This window comes from Chanodichthys erythropterus, chromosome 14 (assembly GCF_024489055.1).
Source record: "Chanodichthys erythropterus isolate Z2021 chromosome 14, ASM2448905v1, whole genome shotgun sequence".
In the NCBI taxonomy this organism is placed as follows: domain Eukaryota; kingdom Metazoa; phylum Chordata; class Actinopteri; order Cypriniformes; family Xenocyprididae; genus Chanodichthys; species Chanodichthys erythropterus.
In genome coordinates, this window is record NC_090234.1 from 23,406,425 (window position 1) to 23,423,751 (window position 17,327).

Sequence of the window (17,327 nt, forward strand, 5' to 3'; positions counted from 1 at the left end):
CGATTGCGGCCTCTACAGGCAGGCACGAGCACGACAACATTAGATGAAGAGAAGTACTACAGGTGAATGTATGGGCTAAAATGAACGAACATTTGCCTTCTAGAAATCCACAAAAATATATGACAACAAATATGCATAAAATGTGAAATAGAAGAAGAACATGCCACAAGTTTAGGCCTACACGTCAAATATTATACAGAAATGATATTAGGATTGCTATCATAATTTGGAACCAACATCATTTGCTGTAAATAAGCATGTCTTGCCCCTATTTTGAAAGAAAATTCCACACAAATTTAGCAGCAATACAACTTTGTAAAACATAGTCCCATTAATTTATGTGAACTTTTCTTTCACTCCAATTGTTATGATAAGTTTTGGATATATTTGGATAACTCAAGTTTTTAAAAAATGAACTTTAAAATAATTTTCTCACTTACCTTTGAGTTTTATCTGGATGCAAAACAAATCTGAAATTAAGATTGCATTTGTAAAGAGCAGAATATATGTATTCTTTGATGTAAGGATTAGAATAACTGACAATGGACCATTAAATTACTAGAAAAATAATGCACACACAAGGTTCTTATATGTATATGTACATATATATATATATATATATATATATATATATATATATATATATATATATATATATATATATATATATATATTGCAGTTATAGATTATATTCATAAATCCCCTTTCACTACTGAACAATAATAAAACACTGATGTTTTGTATTCATTAAAAATTTGTATTGATTTTTTTAAGTTCATAAAATACATTATGTATACATGTAAAATACATTGCACAAAAACAATGTAATAGCAAGAGCTATACAAAATTAGGTGGAGGAAAAAAGTATTTTTCACAGTGTGATACAGGGTCCTTTATAATGCATATTCCAAAGCACTACAGAATCATATACAACTGGAGATAAAGAAGTTGACATATTCACATGATTCACTTCAGCTGATCAGTTTCGTATGTACACATGCAGCTTATGTCTTGCTGAAACAGTGGTCTTCTTTATACTTCATGTGTCTTCGGTCTCTCCACAAAGTGAAGGTTAACCTGTCTGTCTGGCCCAAGCACTGAGCGATAGATTGACTGAACCTCACCTACAGTTGGGTCCGGTCTGATTTCAAACAACTTGATTAGCTGGAATGAGAAGATGCAATCAAAAAGCACAATTTATAAATGCAATACAACTGTCTGGCACAAAATCAAAAATAAATCTGTCTATTTCTCTTACCCTTGCCAAAGCCAGATGCATCTCTAATTCAGCAATGCGACGGCCAACACAGCCTCTGACTCCAAAGCCAAACGGGATTGACCCAAATGGGTTGGGTCTTGTTCTGCCATCTCGGAGCCAGCGTTCAGGTTTGAACTTCCATGCCTCTGGGAAGACTTTCTCATCATGGCTGATTGCATAGTGGCACAGAGTGAATGTTGTCTGTTAAAAAAAACAGCTGATTTAGTGATGCCAATTTCTAAACTGGCAACTCTTCTTTTCTTCCTAACAACATGAGGACAATTTACCTTTTTAGGGAAAAAGTGTCCACCAATGACAACATCATTTTCTGCAATAAGACGAGAATTCATAGGCACCACAGGATACATCCTGCACAGGAAATTACATGTTAAAAGAGATTATAATATGCAAATATATATGCAGAATTTGCTGTTTGGTTGGCGACTTTTAGTTTGGCTTCTCAAAGTTATGCAAAGTTACACAACATAATCCTCCACCTTAGTGTTTCCTTGATGACAGCTTTGAGGTAAGGCATGTTGTTCACTTCCTGTGCTGTTGGGACTCTGTCACCCTTTAAGACTCTGGTTACATCCTGATATAGAGCCTCTTGAGCTTCTGGATCTCTTGAGAGGAGATACAGTGCCCACATTATGGTGCTGGAGGTCTAGAACATGAAGAGAAACAAAGCCTTATGTTCAATCATTATAAAACACTTATATATTTTGTTTAAATGGTCAAAGCTAGAGTCAGTTTTTCTTACTGTGTCCACTCCAGCCAACAGCAGCTCAGAAATGCTTCCATAAACGTCTTTACTGCTCATCTTAACATTGGAAAGCAGATAGGTGAGATACTCCCCGGCAACCTCCTGATTTGCATCCACACGCTTCTGAATGGCCTCCATCTTCATGTCAATCATCTTTCCGGCTGTGCATAATCCATAAGCACAATATATTATCACACCGCACAACATGTCTATATCTCTTGTAGTCTATCTGAAAAAGATGTGTGAACTAACAAGCTTACCGAATCTGAATATGCCCTCCCAGCCATTGATGTACCACTGCCAAAATGGCAAGAATTTGCGAGTCCATTTGGGCAGCACCACCACAGGCATGCTGTAGTTTAACATTTGTGCAATAGAATTAATGAAATCTTGTGTCTCAGCAGGAATCTCCTTCTCCAGGCAGCCAATGCGTGTCTCAAACAGAATAGATGAGATTCCTGTATGAGAAAAGGATTGGGCAAAAAAATTCACAATTATTGTGGGCAAATGGAAAACGTGTCATGCTATTGGTTGGCAAGCATGATAAATTGGCATGCACATTAATTGTAATGATAATATAAAGACAATAATTTGTTTTATAAAATTAATGACTTTAAAATCTACAATACAGTAAGTTTGTTGCAGCACCCAAAGCAGATCACTGTTTCTGTTGCATGACAACATTATATCTGGGATCTTATAGAAGAATGATGCCATATAATGAACTTAATAATAAAAAAGTTTGAATGAATTAAATTAATAAAACTGTGTCCATAATATTTTAATATGTGGGCAAATATTTTGTGAACCAGGGAGATTGTGAATATAATCATAGGTAAAGGGGTCTGCTGCGTCTTCTAATTTACACTATCGTTCAAAAGTTTGGGGTCATTAAGATTCTTTGTTTTAATGAACACGTTTATTCAGCAAAAACACATTAAATTAAAATACATTCTATTATTTTGAACTTTCTATCAAAGAAAATTTTATATCAGTCACTGATAATAATATATAAATATATATATATATATATATATATATATATATATATATATATTAAAATTAAATTAAAATAAATTAAAATAAATATATATATTAAAATGCATTAAATTACATTACATCACAAATTGTGACAATATTTCACAATATTACTGTTTTCACAGTGTTTTTGATCAAGGAAGGAAAAAAATCTTACCGTACCCAAACTTTTGAATGGTAGAGTGCATTAAATTGCTTAAATTTGCCAATTAAACATCACAGGTTATTATTTAGTATATTACTATATTTGCTAAAATATATTATGTGAGGAATAATGTTTACAAGTATTGTATTTGCCAAGCAATTATGCTTCATTTTTTAAAGAATTATTTAATTTCGCCATTTGATGTGAAATTTTTAATGTTGCATAATTAGGCCCTGCATGATGTAGTGTCAGGTTGGTTTCTGATTACTCTTCCTAATTGTGTCAAGCAAGTTGTGTCAAGCAAGCACCACGGCACACGCGTGAGATGCTGACGCAAATATCTTAATCTGTGTTCTGAAGATGAACAAAGGTCTTACGGGTTTGGAACGACATGAGGGTGAGGAATTCATGACAGAAATTTCAATTTTGGGTGAACTAACATAAACTAACAATGAACAATATGTTTACAGCATTTCTGAATTGCAACATCTTAGATAATGCAAATGTCTACATTTACTATTATATTATTACAATCTTAAGTTTTATCTGTTATTATTATTTAATGCACTGTGACCTAACATGAACAAATGTATTTTTACATTAACAAAGGTTAGAAATGCTGTAAAAATACATTGCTCATAGTTAGTTCATGTTAACTAATGCATTAAGGGTTACCAATTTTATCACATTTTAAGTGAGTATGGAGAGGAAATACCTTCAAGGGAGAAGCGGTAAAGCTCATTGGTCAAGTTAGGGACAAGATCACCAGTGGGGCTCATTTCCCGCAGATAGTAAATCCGTTTGATGAAGTCTGTGACCACCGCATTGACCACATCTCCATACTGAACAGAGTCCTTTGGATGCAGCATGCGTTTGTTCAGCACTCTCCGCAGTTTGTACCATTTCTCTCCTTCTCTGTTGAAGAACATATTCTCTTTACAGAAGGGCAACAAAAACAACAACATGATAAGTTTACATAACACCACACAGCTGCATTAGCCAAATGCATCTAGTCTTACATAATGTATAGGTTGCAAAACATACAAATGTTACAGATACAGAATCATTGTGCCAAATGTTTTTACTCTGTGAAAGGGCCGTAGCCGATGCCTCTCATGTCACGATACTCTGTCCACAGAGTCATGTCTCCTCTGCAAGGAAACTTCTCATCTTTTCTCAGGAGTTCCTCCAGTAAGTCCACACTGTTTATTGAAATGGATTCTAATTTTCCAACGTTCACTTTGTACATGGGGCCATAAAGCTTATTTTCATATATCTGAAGAGATGGAAAAACAAGAGGTGAAGAACAAACAAAACAGGCTAGTGAAAAGAAAATCTGGTTGATTTTCAGATAAATTGCAATGAATCTCCAAATCAATTCAGAGCAACAAATAAACAAGTATAGCTACTGAATTATTCAATTGTTCAATTATACAGGACAGTTGTTTCCTTTCTATTCAGTGTCGTAAAGCAAGGCTGCTCGCTACTCTCACGCATGACCCAATTCTCACGCTCTCACGCCACACCCCCATATTCTCACGCAGATTCTTGCAGCAGTGAGGGGAAAAAAATCGCGCCGCATGATCTCGCAAAGCAACGCGTAGAGACCAGACAGACAGTGTAGCCTACAGACTAGTGAGTTTTTTTGTGAAAATTGTGAGGGAAATACACAATTTATTCCCATAAACTGTGTAGTCAGCCGTTCTCCCTATCTGCACCGTGTGAATTGTGAACGTAGGCAGGTCAGTGAGTTACAGGGCGCTCCGTGTCTCCGTCCAGTTTAGGCTAGTAACTAATAGGCCTATGCTGTTATATAGTTAAAATGTGACGAGATTTCTCGTCGAGGCGAAAAGTAGTCTCGTGATGTTGCCATGACAGAGTGGTTAGGACGATTAGGAAAGAATATGCCACCGCTACGTTTATATTACGCCTCCACTGTCTTTTTGCTTTACGCGCGATCACGAAAGTTAAAGTAAACGCGAGCGCGCATTCAAACGCGATTTCAATACCCTGCATTTTGAAAGAGGCTCCCTGGTGAATGCAAATATCTCTCAATATGAAAGCTATTTTAGGCCGGGCAGTGTAGTTGTAACCATCTCTTAGCTCTGTATCATAGAAAAAATTGGTCTTATTTGCTCTTTGAATATTGAGAGAGTGCGATTATGGTTGCACTTATTGTAAAGTGTTACCATAAAAATGATTAACAGTTTTCTCTTAATCATATTAAGCACAAACAGTAAGGTTTCATTTGTTAACATTAGTTAAAGGTGCCCTAGATTCAAAAATTTAATTTACCTCGGCATAGTTGAATAACAAGAGTTCAGTACATGGAAAAGACATACAGTGAGTTTCAAACTCCATTGTTTCCTCCTTCTTATATAAATCTCATTTGTTTAAAAGACCTCCGAAGAACAGGCGAATCTCAACATTATACTGACTGTTACATAACAGTCGGGGTGTACGCCCCCAATATTTGCGTATACCAGCCCATGTTCCCAACGTTATGAAAGGCATTAGACAAGGGCAGGACGTCTGGATGTGCACAGCTGAATCAACAGACTAGGTAAGCAAGCAAGAACAATAGCGAAAAATGGCAGATGGAGCAATAATAACTGACATGATCCATGATATCATGATATTTTTTGTGATATTTGTAAATTGTCTTTCTAAATGTTTCGTTAGCATGTTGCAAATGTACTGTTAAATGTGGTTAAAGTTACCATCGTTTATTACTGTATTCACGGAGACAAGAGCCGTCGCTATTTTCATTTTTAAACACTTGCAGTCTGTATAATTCATAAACACAACTTCATTCTTTATAAATCTCTCCAACAGTGGCATTAGCCGTTAGCCACGGAGCACTAGCAAACTCATTCAGAATCAATGTAAACATCAAAATAAACACTGTACTTACGTGATTAGACATGCTGCATGACGAACACTTTGTAAAGATCCATTTTGAGGGTTATATTAGCTGCTTGAACTTTTTTTATGTTGTTTAAGGCAAGCGCGAGCTCTTGGGGCGTGGAGCACCAGATTTAAAGGGCCACACACCCTGAATTGGCTCATTTCTAATCAGGGGCGGCGCCAGCTGATTTTGCCGGGGCTTTAGCCCCGAATGTTTTGAGTCAAGCCCTGAATGTAATGACTGAGCAATGAATGTAATGACTGAGCAAATATGAAACTGAACAATAGCCTATGTAAACCCCCGAAATCATAAGTTGCTTTATTTAATTGCGCTTTGGCTTTGCATATACTGCATACAGCCTGTAAAAATAGACCATAAAAATAATCTAGCCTATAGAATACATTTCTTTGCTGTCGGTAGCCTATGGGCTATCCGACCATACACCGGCAACGCTTTCTCTCTCTTCTCTCCGAGAGCGAGTTCACGCACACCGCAGTTGTACAGAGCCTCGCCTCCTGTCACTCACTCAGAGCAGCGGCAGGCCTCGAGACTCTCTCTCGGTCCGGTGGAAAGGTTTTTGTTATATAACAACCGATATGATAACTTTAGCACATTTGTCAGCTAAACATTCATTCAGTGTTTCCACCGTTTCATAATGAACTGAAAAGTTAAAACATACTACGTTTGTCAACGAGCTAAAATCGAAACCGTGATATGGCAAAAGAAAGCGATTAAGTATATATACAGTCTGTCTGTGTTGTGTGTTTTAAAGAGAAGTGAGCACATTTGCGCACGCGATCAGTTGGCGATTTGGTGATCAAAATTGAAGCTCAAGGATTTATCTTTTAAAAAGAAATGAGTAGAAAAGTATTGTAAAAAAGAAGTTTGAACCCTTTTTAATGTCCAGGTACAAGTCAATGCTGTGTTCTTTGTTCAATTTGCACACTGTACATGGGTTTAAGCTCTTAATTTTGAGTTTCCAGAGTGCACTAGATTGATGTACAAATGTACAAAATTTTCTCTCGGGGGGGCATGCCCCCAGACCCCTCTAGAGGAGGTACATCCAACAAAGTTTTACAAATTACAGTGTCAAATAATATACATTTTCTGAACAAGAATACGCCAACAAAAGCTCCTTTCATGTCAGTAAAGCTGTTAATAGAAAATTAAATTGTCTTTGGACGAATATAAGTTTGGGCTAAGCCCCGAATGTTTACAATGTCTGGCTCCGCCCCTGTTTCTAATTATGCCCCAAAATAGGCAGTTAAAAAAATGAATAAAAAAAATCTGTGGGGTATTTTGAGCTGAAACTTCACAGACACATTCAGGGGACACCTTAGACTTATATTACATCTTTTAAAAAAAAGTTCTAGGGCACCTTTAATGCACTGTGAACTATCATGAACTAACAATGAATGACTATTTTTATTAAATAACATTAACAAAGATTAATAAATACTGTAGCAAAGATATTGCTCATTGTTGATGTTGGTTAATACATTAATGTTAAAAAATTAAACCTTATTGTAAAGTGTTACCATTTTTATTTATACTGTTTATATTTCTATGATAAGTTTGTGAAAAGGAGTTCAGTTAGGAGGTCAAAGGTTGTAGAAGCACATAAATCATGTACAGTAAGGTCTGAAGAGACTGAAATCATACAGAAGAGAAGTCAGTCAGTTGAGTTTGTGGCAAAACCTTTTACAGTGCTTGAGTATTGTTGTCTTTTACTGCATATGATAATTCAGTCTCAGAAAGTAGAACTGAAATTACATTCATTACAAGATGATTAGTTAAAACATTTCAAATACACCTGCAGTCTATTTTTTCTAGTCATGTATTTCGCCGTCTCGTCACACCCCTAATAGTTTATATAGAATTAAGTTAGCATTAGCAGAGTTGTTTGTTTTGCAGCACTGAGCAGTTATTTTACATAACTTTATCATAAAAAAACAGTACAAAAGCAAGCCACGCCCCTCAATAAGCTCCTCCCCATGACCAAAGCTCCACCCCCAAAATTTCACTCTAAGCTGAACTCAAAAGTTGGCAGCCCTGTCGTAAAGGCAAAACAGTGACATTGTGAGTACATAAAGGGAGGCAGAAAAATCATTTTAACAATTCTACAGTTAGTTACATGATAAATAAACTACAGCTGTGGTATCTCTTTGTACCTGCAGCTCATGCATGCGATTCATGTACCCTTTAAAGATCGTTTTGTAAAGTATCCTAAATGTTGTGATCTCTGGGAGGTCAGCCACAGTCTTGAGCTTCCTGTGGCTGTCCTGGACAGTGACAGAAGCAGCAGCATTACCCACTGCCCCTCTCCTGATGTCCGTGGTCGCTGTCGTGGGCCTCAGAAGACCAAATCCAATCCTCCTTTCTGCAGAGCTCCATGCAAAACGAACAGCCATTATGGAAGCGGTTACAAAAGTTAAGAAAACACCGATCCTGTTTCACATGGGAGGGAGAGGGAGGTGGGGCAAAAGCCTCTCTAGTTAACCCTTCACTATCTTTTGCAATGTAATATTGCATTTTTTTTTTTTTTTTATGTTTTTTTTTAAGGTGAAACACAATTCTCATGCACATAATGATACTTCACCTCTGAAGAAAATGGATATTACACTCAAAAATGTTAATATTGGTAGCAATAAGAGGCCGGAAAAGTCAAATGTACACATAAGAAACAGCTGGAGGACCAATTTGCATCTTATTAGGTCAATTGGCAACATGATTGGGTATAAAAAGAGCCTCTCAGAGTTGAAGTGTCTCTCAAAAGTCAAGATGGGCAGAGGATCACCAATTCCCCCAATGCTGCGGTGAAAAATAGTGGAGCAATATCAGAAAGGAGTTTCTCAGAGAAAAATTGCAGAGTTTGAAGTTGTCATCATCTACAGTTAATAATATCATCCAAAGATTCAGAGAATCTGGAACAATCTCTGTGTGTAAGGGTCAAGGCCAGAAAACCATACTGGATGCCCGTGATCTCCGGGCCCTTAGACGGCACTGCATCACATACAGGAATGCTACTGTAATGGAAATCATCACATGGGCTCAGGAATACTTCCAGAAAACATTGTCGGTGAACACAATCCACCGTGCCATTCACCGTTGCCGGCTAAAACTCTATAGGTCAAAAAAGAAGCCAAATCTAAACATGATCCAGAAGCGCAGGCATTTTCTCTGGGCCAAGGCTCATTTAAAATGGACTGTGGCAAAGTGGAAAATTGTTCTGTGGTCAGACAAATCCAAATTTGAAGTTCTTTTTGGAAAACTGGGACACCATGTCATCCTCACTAAAGAGGACAACGACAACCCAAGTTGTTATCAGCGCTCAGTTCAGAAGCCTGCATCTCTGATGGTATGGGGTTGCATGAGTGCGTGTGGCATGGGCAGCTTACACATCTGGAAAGGCACCATAAATGCTGAAAGGTATATCCAAGTTTTAGAACAACATATGCTCCCATCCAGATATCGTCTCTTTCAGGGAAGACCTTGCGTTTTCCACCATGACAATGCCAGACCACATACTGCATCAATTACAACATCATGGCTGCGTAGAAGAAGGATCCGGGTACTGAAATGGCCAGCCTGCAGTCCAGATCTTTCACCCATAGAAAACATTTGGTGCATCATAAAGGGGAAGGTGCAACAAAGAAGACCTAAGACAGTTGAGCAACTAGAAGCCTGTATAAGACAAGAATGGGACAACATTCCTATTCCTAAACTTGAGCAACTTGTCTCCTCAGTCCCCAGACGTTTGCAGACTGTCATAAAAAGAAGAGGGGATGCCACACAGTGGTAAACATGGCCTTGTCCCAACTTTTTTGAGATGTGTTGATGCCATGAAATTTAAAATCAACTTATTTTTCCCTTAAAATGATACATTTTCTAAGTTTAAACCTTTGATATGTCATCTATGTTGTATTCTGAATAAAATATTGAAGTTTGAAACTTCCACATCATTGCATTCTGTTTTTATTCACACTTTGTACAGTGTCCCAACTTTTTTGGAATCGGGTTTGTATAATATATATATATATATATATATATATATATACCGTATACTAATGTATTTGTCAAATGTGATGCAAGTCATTTCATTTGTTGCATAATTTCATTTAACTATCAGTTGCTGTTATTTTCATTTCCCCTCACTGCGTTCCGATATATAACTTTTGCAGTGATGTATTATAAATATTCATAAATCCCCTTCCACTAATATTGAACAATAATAAAACACATATTTTGGATTCATTAAAAACTTTAATTGATTTCTTAATTGAACTTCATAAAATACATAAATATATCTATCAGCATAATGAAAAACAATGCACAAAAATGATTTAATGGCAAGAGCTATACAAAATTGGGTGGGGAAAAAAAGTATTTTTCACAGTGTGATACAGGGTCCTTTATAATGCATATTCCAAAGCACAACAGAATCATATACAACTGGAGATAAAGAAGTTGACATATTCACATGATTCACTTCAGCTGATCAGTTTCGTATGTACACATGCAGCTTATGTCTTGCTGAAACAGTGGTCTTCTTTAGCTATGCTTCATGTGTCTTCGGTCTCTCCACAAAGTGAAGGTTAACCTGTCTGTCTGGCGCAAGCACTGAGCGATAGATTGACTGAACCTCACCTACAGTTGGGTCCGGTCTGATTTCAAACAACTTGATTAGCTGGAATGAAAAGATGCAATCAAAAAGCACAATTTATAAATGCAATACAACTGTCTGGCATAAAATCAAAAATAAATCTGTCTGTTTTTCTTACCCTTGCCAAAGCCAGATGCATCTCTAATTCAGCAATGCGACGACCAACACAGCCTCTGACTCCAAACCCAAACGGGATTGACCCAAATGGGTTGGGTCTTGTTCTGCCATCTCGGAGCCAGCGGTCAGGTTTGAACTTCCATGCCTCTGGGAAGACTTTCTCATCACGGCTGATTGCATAGTGGCACATACTGAATGTTGTCTGTTAAAAAAAACAGCTGATTTAGTGATGCCAATTTCTAAACTGGCAACTCTTCTTTTCTTCCTAACAACATGAGGACAATTTACCTTTTTAGGGAAAAAGTGTCCACCAATGACAACATCATTTTCTGCAATAAGACGAGAATTTATGGGCACCACAGGATACATCCTGCACAGGAAATTACATGTTAAAAGAGATTATAATATGCAAATATATATGCAGAATTTGCTGTTTGGTTAGCAACTGTCAACTTTTAGTTTGGCTTCTCAAAGATATATGATAGAAGAAAAGTGATGTGAAGCCAAGTATGGTTTCCAATACTCAGAGTTTGTGCTCTGCTTTTAACCCATCCAAGTGCACACACACAGCAGTGAGTATTGAACACACACCTGGAGCTGTGGTTGAGCCATTTTACTGCAGAGCCTGGGGAGCGATTGGGGGTTAGGTACCTTGCTCAAGGGCACCTCAGTTGTGGGTAATGAGAGTGGAAGAGAGCGCTGTTCATTCACTCCCCCCACCTATATTTCCTCCCAGAACTGAGACTGACTCCTAACCATTAGGCCACAACTTCCCCAATGCAATCACAAAATTGCTGTCTGTAGGCAAAGTTACACAACATAATCCTCCACCTTAGTGTTTCCTTGATGACAGCTTTGAGGTAAGGCATGTTGTTCACTTCCTGTGCTGTTGGGACTCTGTCACCCTTTAAGACTCTGGTTACATCCTGATATAGAGCCTCTTGAGCTTCTGGATCTCTTGAGAGGAGATACAGTGCCCACATCATGGTGTTGGAGGTCTAGAACATGAAGAGAAACAAAGCCTTATGTTCAATCATTATAAAACACTTATATATTTTGTTTAAATGGTCAAAGCTAGAGTCAGTTTTTCTTACTGTGTCCACTCCAGCCAACAGCAGCTCAGAAATGCTTCCATAAACGTCTTTACTGCTCATCTTAACATTGGAAAGCAGATAGGTGAGATACTCCCCGGCAACCTCCTGATTTGCATCCACACGCTTCTGAATGGCCTCCATCTTCATGTCAATCATTTTTCCGGCTGTGCATAATCCATAAGCACAATATATTATCACACCGCACAACATGTCTATATCTCTTGTAGTCTATCTGAAAAAGATGTGTGAACTAACAAGCTTACAGAATCTGAATATGCCCTCCCAGCCATTGATGTACCACTGCCAAAATGGCAAGAATTTGCGAGTCCATGTGGGCAGCATCACCACAGGGACGCTGTAGGTGAACATTTGTGCAATAGAATTAATGAAATCTTGTGTCTCAGCAGGAATCTCCTTCTCCAGGCAGCCAATGCGTGTCTCAAACAGAATGGATGAGATTCCTGTATGAAAATAGGATCAGGCAAAAAAAAATTCGCAATTATTGTGGGCAAATGGAAAACGTGTCATGCTATTGGTTGGCAAGCATGATAAATTGGCATGCACATTAATTGTAATGATAATATAAAGAAAATAATTTGTTTTATAAAATTAATGACTTTAAAATCTACGATACAGTAAGTTTGTTGCAGCACCCAAAGCAGATCACTGTTTCTGTTGCATGACAACATTATATCTGGGATCTTATAGAAGAATGATGCCATATAATGAACTTAATTATAAAAAAAGTTCAAATTAATGAAATTAATAAAACTGTGTCCATAATATTTTAATATGTGGGCAAATATTTTGTGAACCAGGGAGATTGTGAATATAATCATAGGTAAAGGGGTCTGCTGCGTCTTCTAATTTACACTATCGTTCAAAAGTTTGGGGTCACTAAGATTCTTTGTTTTAATGAACACGTTTATTCAGCAAAGACACATAAAATTAAAATACATTGTTATTTTGAACTTTCTATTGAAGAAAATTTGATATCAATCATTGATAATAATAACATTTTATTCTTTGAGCACCAAATCAGCATTAGAATGATTTCTGAAGGATCATGTGACACTGAAGACTGAAGTAATGATGCTGAAAATTCAGCTTTGGAACACATTACAGGTGCATCTCAATAACTTAGAATGTCGTGGAAAAGTTCATTTATTTCAGTAATTCAACTCAAATTGTGGAACTCGTGTATTAAATAAATTCAATGCACACAGACTGAAGTACTTTAAGTCTTTGATTCTTTTAATTGTGATGATTTTGGCTTACATTTAACAAAAACCCACCAATTCACTATCTCAATAAATTAGAATACTTAAAAATGAAAATAAAAATCAATAAAAAAAGGATATTTTAAACAGAAATGTCAGGCTTCTGAAAAGTATGTTCATTTCTATGCACTCAAACCTTGGTTGGGCCTTGTAGCACAGTTAAGTTCGTAGTTGGGGAAGGAAGAGGACAGGGTCGACGAACAACTGCTGACTGAGACTTTATTAGCTTTCAAAAAGGTTCAACAGAAAGACTGTGCAGCGCACAACTACAAAAAAAAAAACAATCCACAAAGGGCTTCACTCCAGGTTCGGTATACACCATCCAGAAGGACTTCTCTCCAAGTTCAGTATACACAATCCACAAGGGCTTCACTTCAAGAACCTCGACACGACTCAGTCAGCAGTTCCCCTCTCTCTCACACACACTCCTGCTTCTCACGGCGTTCTATCCTGTCTACGCGCCAATCACTGGAATGAGAAACAGGTGTTCCTGATTTGTATTCAACCCACTCACTTACCAAGCGTCTCCCGCTATTCTCTCCGGTTGCAAACCTCGCTGAACCATGCCCCCCTCACCACAGGCCTCCTTTTGCATGAATTACTGCATCAATGTGGCGTGGCATGGAGGCAATCAGCCTGTGGCACTACTCAGGTGTAATGGAAGCCCAGGTTGCTTTGATAGCAGCCTTCAGGTCATCTGCATTGTTGGGTATGGTGTCTCTCATCTTCCTCTTGACAATAGCCTTTAGATTCTCTATGGGGTTCAGGTCATGTGAGTTTGCTGACCAATCAAGCACAGTAACACCATGGTCATTGAACCAGCTTTTGGTACCTTTGGCAGTGTGGGCAGGTGCCAAATCCTGCTGGAAAATGAAATCAGCATCTCCATAAAGCTTGTCAGCAGAAGGAAGCATGAAGTGCTCTAACATTTCCTGGTAGATGGCTGCGTTGACTGTGGACTTCAGAAAACACAGTCTACCAACACCAGAAGATGACATGGCAGCTCAAATCATCACTGACTGTGGAAACTTCACTGGACTTCAAGCAACATTCTGTGCCTCTCCTCTCTTCCTCCAGACTCTGGGACCTTGATTTCCAAATGAAATGCAAAATTTACTCTTATCTGAAAAGAGGACTTTGGACCTCCGAGCAACAGTCCAGTTCTTTTTCTCCTTAGCCCAGGAAAGACGCCTCTGACGTTGTTTTTGGTTCAGAAGTGGTTTGGTACGTGGAATGTGACAGTTGTAGCCCATTTCCTGGAGACGTCTGTGTGTGGTGGCTCTTGATGCACTGACTCCAGCTTCAGTCCACTCCTTTTGAAGCTCTCCTAAGTTCTTAAATCAGCTTCGCCTGACAATTTTCTCAAGCCTGCGGTCATTCCTTATACTTGTACACCTTTTCCTACCACACTTTTTCCTTCCAGTCAACTTTCCATGAATATGCTTTGGCATAGCACTCTGCGAACAGCCAGCTCTTTCAGCAATAACCCTCTGTGGCTTACCCTCATTGTAGAGGGTCTTGATGATCGTCTTCTGGACAACTGTCAAGTCAGCAGACTTCCCCATGACTGCTGTTGGTATTACTGACCTAAACCCAGTATTTATACCCTGAGAATGGTAACTTGAACTAGAAATTAAATATTCTAATAATTTGAGATACTGATTTTTTGATTTTGATGAGTAGCAAGCTGTAATCACCAAAACAAAACAAAAAAAGTCTGGAAATATTTTACTTTATGTCTAATAAATCTAGAATATATTTAAGTTTTACTTTTTGAATTAAATTACAGAAAAAAAACCTTTTTCATGATATTCTAATTTATTGCGATGTACTTGTACATTTTAAAAATTTATTAAAATGCAAATCAGTTTTCTTTTAAATTACATCACAAATTGTGACAATAATTCACAATATTACTGTTTTCACAGTGTTTTTGTTCAAAGAAGAGAAAAAATCTTACCGTACCCAAACTTTTGAATGGTAGTGTACCTTAAATTGCTTAAATTTGACAATTAAACGTTACAGGTTATTATTTAGTATATTACTATATTTGCTAAAATATATTATGTGGGGAATAATGTTTCTCTCAAACAGAGATTTTTGATGAAATCCGAGAGCTTTCTGACCTCCCTATAGACAGCAACGTCATAACCAATTTCAAGGCCCAGAAAAGTAGTAAAGACATCGCTATAATAGTCCATGTGACTACAGTGGTTCAACCTTAATGTTATAAAGTGACAAGAATACTTTTTATACGTAAAAACAAAACAAAAATAACAACTTTATTCAACAATTTCTTCTCTTCCCTGCCAGTCTCCTACAGTGTTCATGTAGTGAACGCAGGGTTCTACGTCAGAACATCGACTCAGCATTGGCCTATGCTGTTCACATGAGCACCACGGCACATGCGTAAAATGCTGACGTAGAAGCTGGCCAATAATGAGATGCCGTTCTGACGTAGAACCTAGAGCACCTTGAGCTGCAATGTGTCTACAACTTAAACAGCATAGGAGAATGACAGGGAAGAGAAGAAACTGTTGAATAAACTCGTTATTTTTGTTTTGTTTTTGCAAACAAAAAGTATTCTCATCGCTTCATAACATTAAGGTTGAACCACTGTAATCACAATGTCTTTACTACATTGCTGGGCTTTGAAATTGGTTATGACACTGCTGTCTATAGGGAGGTCAGAAAGCTCACGTTTTTCATTAAAAATATCTTAATTTGTGTTCTGAAGATGAATGGTGAAGATGTTTGGAATGACATGAGGGTGAGGAATTCATAACTGAAATTTCAGTTTTGGGTTTACATTAACAAAGGTTAGAAATGCTGTAAAAATACATTGTTCATAGTTAGTTCATGTTAACTAATGCATTAAGGGTCACCAATTTTATCTCACTTCAAGTGAGTATGGAGAGGAAATACCTTCAAGGGAGAAGCGGTAAAGCTCATTAGTCAAGTTAGGGACAAGATCACCAGTGGGGCTCATTTCCCGCAGATAGTAAATCCGTTTGATGAAGTCTGTGACCACCGCATTGACCACATCTCCATACTGAACAGAGTCCTTTGGATGCAGCATGCGTTTGTTCAGCACTCTCCGCAGTTTGTACCATTTCTCTCCTTCTCTGTTGAAGAGAAGGAGAGAAAAACAACAACATGATAAGTTTACATAACACCACACAGCTGCATTAGCCAAATGCATCTAGTCTTACATAATGTATAGGTTGCAAAACATACAAATGTTACAGATACAGAATCATTGTGCCAAATGTTTTTACTCTGTGAAAGGGCCGTAGCCGATGCCTCTCATGTCACGATACTCTGTCCACAGAGTCATGTCTCCTCTGCAAGGAAACTTCTCATCTTTTCTCAGGAGTTCCTCCAGTAAGTCCACAGTGTTTATTGAAATGGATTCTAATTTTCCAACATTCACTTTGTACATGGGGCCATGAAGCTTATTTTCATATATCTGGAGATGGAAAAACAAGAGGTGAAGAACAAACAAAACAGGCTAGTGAAAAGAAAATCTGGTTGATTTACAGATAAAGTGCAATGAATCTCCAAATCAATTCAGAGCAACAAATAAACAAGTATAGCTACTGAATTATTCAATTGTTCAATTATACAAAACAGTTGTTTCCTTTCTATTCAGTGTCTTAAAGGCAAAACAGTGACCGTGTGAGTACATAAAGGGAGGCAGAAATCAATTTAACAGTTCTACAGTTACAGTCACATGATAAATAAACTACAGCTGTGTCTCTCTGTACCTGCAGCTCATGCATGCGATTCATGTACCCTTTAAAGATCGCTGTGTACAGCATCCTAAATGTTGTGATCTCTGGGAGGTCAGCCACAGTCTTGAGCTTCCTGTGGCTGTCCTGGACAGTGACAGAAGCAGCAGCATTACCCACTGCCCCTCTCCTGATGTCCGTGGTCGCTGTCGTGGGCCTCAGAAGACCAAATCCAATCCTCCTTTCTGCAGAGCTCCATGCAAAACGAACAGCCATTATGGAAGCGGTTACAAAAGTTAAGAAAACACCGATCCTGTTTCACATGGGAGG

At 37.9% G+C, this 17,327-nt stretch overlaps 2 protein-coding genes across 3 annotated transcripts; both read right to left on the reverse strand.

The window, feature by feature from the left end:
- Positions 1-897: 897 nt before the first annotated feature.
- On the reverse strand, positions 898-8,526 carry LOC137035919 (sterol 26-hydroxylase, mitochondrial-like). The gene is made up of 9 exons (XM_067409728.1): positions 8,284-8,526; positions 4,290-4,480; positions 3,920-4,119; positions 2,282-2,479; positions 2,019-2,182; positions 1,756-1,922; positions 1,546-1,627; positions 1,259-1,459; positions 898-1,164 (listed from the first exon to the last, which is right to left on the reverse strand). The coding sequence occupies exons 1-9, from the start codon at positions 8,521-8,523 to the stop codon at positions 1,033-1,035; spliced, it is 1,575 nt and encodes a 524-aa protein (XP_067265829.1). The 5' UTR covers positions 8,524-8,526; the 3' UTR covers positions 898-1,032.
- A 1,901-nt stretch (positions 8,527-10,427) lies between these two features.
- On the reverse strand, positions 10,428-17,276 carry LOC137035858 (sterol 26-hydroxylase, mitochondrial-like). 2 transcript variants are annotated; one of them, XM_067409584.1, is made up of 9 exons: positions 17,034-17,276; positions 16,545-16,735; positions 16,192-16,391; positions 12,250-12,447; positions 11,987-12,150; positions 11,724-11,890; positions 11,181-11,262; positions 10,894-11,094; positions 10,428-10,799 (listed from the first exon to the last, which is right to left on the reverse strand). In XM_067409584.1, the coding sequence occupies exons 1-9, from the start codon at positions 17,271-17,273 to the stop codon at positions 10,668-10,670; spliced, it is 1,575 nt and encodes a 524-aa protein (XP_067265685.1). In that variant the 5' UTR covers positions 17,274-17,276; the 3' UTR covers positions 10,428-10,667. The 2 variants fall into 2 exon arrangements, with proteins under 2 accessions (XP_067265685.1, XP_067265684.1); XM_067409583.1 differs by having other exon boundaries at positions 17,062-17,190.
- Positions 17,277-17,327: the final 51 nt, after the last annotated feature.

Bases quoted from the DNA above. Each gene is read 5' to 3' on its own strand.
- LOC137035919 (XM_067409728.1), bottom strand. From the start codon at position 8,523: ATGGCTGTTCGTTTTGCATGGAGCTCTGCAGAAAGGAGGATTGGATTT. The intron at 2,480-3,919 runs GTATTTCCTCTC...TTTCTCATACAG, and splicing joins TTACCGCTTCTCCCTTGAAG to GAATCTCATCTATTCTGTTT. The intron at 1,628-1,755 runs GTGGAGGATTAT...TTTCCTGTGCAG, and splicing joins GTCATCAAGGAAACACTAAG to GATGTATCCTGTGGTGCCTA.
- LOC137035858 (XM_067409584.1), bottom strand. From the start codon at position 17,273: ATGGCTGTTCGTTTTGCATGGAGCTCTGCAGAAAGGAGGATTGGATTT. The intron at 11,891-11,986 runs GTAAGAAAAACT...TTCATGTTCTAG, and splicing joins TGTTGGCTGGAGTGGACACA to ACCTCCAACACCATGATGTG. The intron at 10,800-10,893 runs GTAAGAAAAACA...TTTTCATTCCAG, and splicing joins TGCATCTGGCTTTGGCAAGG to CTAATCAAGTTGTTTGAAAT.